The sequence below is a fragment of the Gymnoscopelus braueri genome (assembly GCF_963280865.1).
Source record: "Gymnoscopelus braueri genome assembly, chromosome: 10".
Taxonomy (NCBI): Eukaryota; Metazoa; Chordata; class Actinopteri; order Myctophiformes; family Myctophidae; genus Gymnoscopelus; species Gymnoscopelus braueri.
Window position 1 is genome coordinate 19221413 of NC_137611.1, and position 4125 is coordinate 19225537.

Below are 4125 nucleotides of genomic sequence, written 5' to 3' on the forward strand. Positions count from 1 at the left end.
GATCTGGTAATGTTATGTTCTCTGGTGTAATTAGGTGATTTGTGTATTGAGCAGGTCGATGTAACTTGTGATAATGAATTAGAAATATTTTGTGGTCTAATCTCGCTAGCTCATATATATCGTCCCAAATCTTATGGTCAATTGACTGTTCAAATGCCCCAAATAAATGAGGATACTAATCCTCGTGTTTCTAGTGTGTAGTTTTTAATCAAACATAGCTTAACCATGTTATGTGATTGGCTACTTAAGTACATATTACTAGGACCACTACAGCAAATTGCATTTCATAATGCACATTTCATTATGCAGGTATTCACATAATGGACACTGGCACTGACTATCCTCCCAACAAATTGGCCACAATTTCTCACATTGCCCACTCAAGGTCCAATCCCACTGGGTTTTGACCCAGTCTTGTTTCTTAACCTACGCAAAAGGACTTACTGTACATGGTCAAAGTGAATTATTCACACAAAAGTTACTGAATACAGACCGATGGTTAAATATTTGTGGTGTAGTCCTCTAATATATAGGGCAGACACTCGAATGACACGTCGCCGCCGCGTAGTCCTTTAATATATTGTCCTTTACCAAATGGTCCACAGTGTGAAAATGGTTGATTTTGGTGACATTCTGAGTGCTGTTGGGGACTTCGGGTTGTTCCAGAAGCTGCTTCTGCTTGGCCTATGCATGCCAAGTATCTTACTGCCAATGTCTTTCACTAACATTCTTTTTATCCAGTCAGATCCAGTCCGACACTGTAACACAGACTGGATACTCAAAGCTGATCCCAACTTAACCCCAGAAGAACAAGCTAACTTAACCCTTCCACAGGAGAAGGATGGGACCTTCAGCAGGTGTGAGATGTATGTCCCTGTGGACTGGGACATTAACACCATCAGGGAGTATGGACTGAATCATACCACAGAGTGCCAGAATGGATGGGTGTACGACAAGTCTATGTATGAAGCCACCATAGTCACTGATGTAGGTTACTGTAAGTATTTGCTAATTTTGTATGATTTACAATGGTATTATTACTGATGTTGCTGACATGCCCACATCAAACATGTTTGTTTTGCAGTTTGATCTAGTTTGTAGTAAATCAAATATGGCTGAAGTAGCACAAACTGTCTTCATGGCTGGTGTACTTGCTGGCACGTTCATTTTTGGGCCAGTAGCTGAATCGTAAGTGCTTCTTTACCTAACCTTCAAGCCTGATCTATACTTAGTTGCGCATCATGTCTCACACTAGCTCATGCATTGTCAGCTTGTAGATGTACTAGTTTCAGTACCAGACACTGGCACACAACTAAGTATAAATCAGTTGTCACTCATACACCAAGTATTACTTTATACTATTATCAAGTTCATTAATATTTCCTCCACCGTCTAAACCCTAGGTATGGTCGCCAGAGAGCCACTCAGATACCAGTAGCTCTTCTCCTCATTTTCACAATAACAGCTGGTTTGTCTCCGGGTCTATACATGTACATGACATCCCAATTCATAGTTGGAGCTGCGATAGGAGGATATCGAGTTAATGCCACTGTTTTAGGTATATCTCGATAATAATATCTACTTCTGTTAATCTCTCATGTTTTTGTGTTTTTTGACAGATTTCTATTGAAGTCTATTGGCTGAATCCATCAGTGTAAATTAGATTACAGAGTCATAGAATAGGGTAAAATGCCAAATAAAGACCTTTTTCATATATTAGCAGAATATTTATTCCTGATGTCTTTTTTTAAACTCTTAATACTTAGATTGTAATTGTTTAACATTGAAAGTACCGTATTTAGCTGGTTATTGTTGTCATTTAACACAGTATTTGGATGTGTGTACTGTAACTGTTAGTCCATAGTGTATGCACTGTATATTGCTGTTTATGTAACAAAATAATATATATAACTATGTCCTAATGCCTGCAAATGTACTTGGCAAATTAACCTAATTCTGTTTCTGCTACTTATTCTGATAGCTACAGAGTGGATTGGGGTTAGCAGAAGGTCAGTTGCTTCCTGTTTGTTCCAGATGTTTGCAGCAGTGGGGCAATGTATCATGTCTGGATTAGTCTATGTTATTCGTGACTGGAGACTGGTCCAGTATGCTATGGCTGGACCACTGGCCTTCGTATGCATATATATATGGTACAGTATACTGTATGTGTTTCTCTTGTTTTCCATTGCGCTCCAAAAGCGTTTGGAAAGTATTGGTTTTTAGAGGCATGAATTAGAAGTAAGAATTACAATGTTTTAACTTGAGTTCCAAATCTGCCCTAACATTTTGGTTGACTATCTGGACTCAAATTATCTTTAAAGGCATGTATGCTTTATTATACAGGTGAACATACAGGTCCAACTGATTCAAATCCACAGCATAGCAGCACTAACTGTGGTGTCCTTTAAAACATATTTGCTGTGGGGCCCTTAGATATGTGTAAATAAACAGTATCAGTGTCTCAGTTCTTGAGTTAAATTATTTAACATCATATCATTGCATTATAACTGTATATTATTATTCTATCCCTAGGTTTATTCCCGAGTCTGCAAGATGGTTGCTTGGACAAGGGAGAAGGGCTGAAACTAAGGCGTTGTTGCTCAAAGTGGCAGCGATCAATAAAACCCCAGTTCCAGAGTTCCTTCTGGCAGAGGTACATACGTCAGGTTCAGCTCTAAACCTCTTCTTCTAACAAGTTTGCCCTGAAAATATGACAGAATACTTGATAGCAGCCCCCCCACCCTCCCTGATCAGGATTGTGATACACTTTTCTTCTTCAGGTGACTGAGGAACCGAAAAAACAACACGGAGGAATCAAATTGCTCTTTACATCACCAGTCCTGACTAAACATCTCTTAATTATATCTTTTGCATGGTAAGTCTAATTTTGTGCATTTTATGGAAAGTAGTTACTTGTTATCCCTGACCATTTCTAATTCTTTGTGTTCGTGCTTGCGTGCGTGCGTGCGTGTGCGTGCGTGTGTGTGACGAAGGGCTTCATTGATCTTAGGTTACTCCTGCCTCTCTCTAAATGTGGGCAAGTTTGGACTGAACATATTTCTGGTACAATTCCTGTTCGGGGTCACTGAGATCCCAGCACATCTCCTCTGTATCTGGTTCCTGGAAGTGTTTGGGAGGAGGATCTCACTAACGTCCACCCTCCTCACTGGTGGTTTCTTTTGTCTCCTAATCCTGGCTTTCCCCCAAGGTGCATTCCCAGCTCTTATTTATTTATTTATTTTCCCCCACATTGAGTTAACCACTTAAATTTGCACTTTTGGTCATTTGATTGCTGCATGGATTCACGTTAAATAGAAAATGTACTTTGTCCCTCAGGGCTCTATACTAGGCCCCCTCCTGTTTTCATTCTACACCAAACTGTTTCTTATGAGAAAATTGCAGAATGTTCGCCCCCCAGAATAGGGATGCTATTCTGCTGATTAACCACATAAGGATACATAAGGAGGATAATCATTACACAAGGATTAATTCATAGGACATTTGTCATCAATTTAATTTGCCACATTGTTTCAGATAGTGCTATTACTATCACAGCTCTTGCCACTGTGGCAAGGTTCTTCATGAACTGGGCTGGTTCCGTATGCATGCTCTATTCTCAGGAGCTCTTTCCCACTTCTCTCAGGTACAACACAAGTTAGTTCTTTTTTTAAGAATATGAAAAAATAAATACCTACACAACACGTATATATTTTGCCCTGAAACTTTCTGTCTATTCATTTCACGCATCCAGGCAAACTGCGGTTGCCTTGGCTTCCATAAGCTACAGAATTGCAGGGTTGCTGGCTCCTTCACTCAACCTGTTGGCCCTGTACCACTGGGCGGTGCCCACCTCTGTCTTCGGTAGCCTCGCAATAATTAGCGGGACTGTCGCATTCCTGCTTCCTGAAACCAGGAGAACAGAGCTGCCTGATTCCACTGATGAGCCTGTGAGCAAGAGGTGGGTATATACTCTGTGCAACCTCTTTTTATTGCAGTTGAGACATGCTAAAGGCTGATTAGCTCGTTCAGTTTGCCAATGCCTCTTACAGTGAGTGAACTACCTGATTGTGAGAATGACATTATATGTGGGGAATGTATATCAAGTATATATAGGGGTGCAACAGT

At 40.3% G+C, this 4125-nt stretch overlaps 1 protein-coding gene across 1 annotated transcript; it reads left to right on the plus strand.

The window, feature by feature from the left end:
- Positions 1-612: 612 nt before the first annotated feature.
- Positions 613-3827, plus strand: LOC308093423 (solute carrier family 22 member 13-like; the record flags this gene model as incomplete). The annotated part of the gene is made up of 9 exons (XM_080439758.1): positions 613-987; positions 1085-1188; positions 1404-1558; positions 1982-2105; positions 2533-2653; positions 2781-2875; positions 2994-3208; positions 3535-3643; positions 3752-3827. Coding segments are annotated over 9 exons (1374 nt in total), but the record flags the coding sequence as incomplete, so codon positions are not given.
- Between the last annotated feature and the right edge of the window lie 298 nt (positions 3828-4125).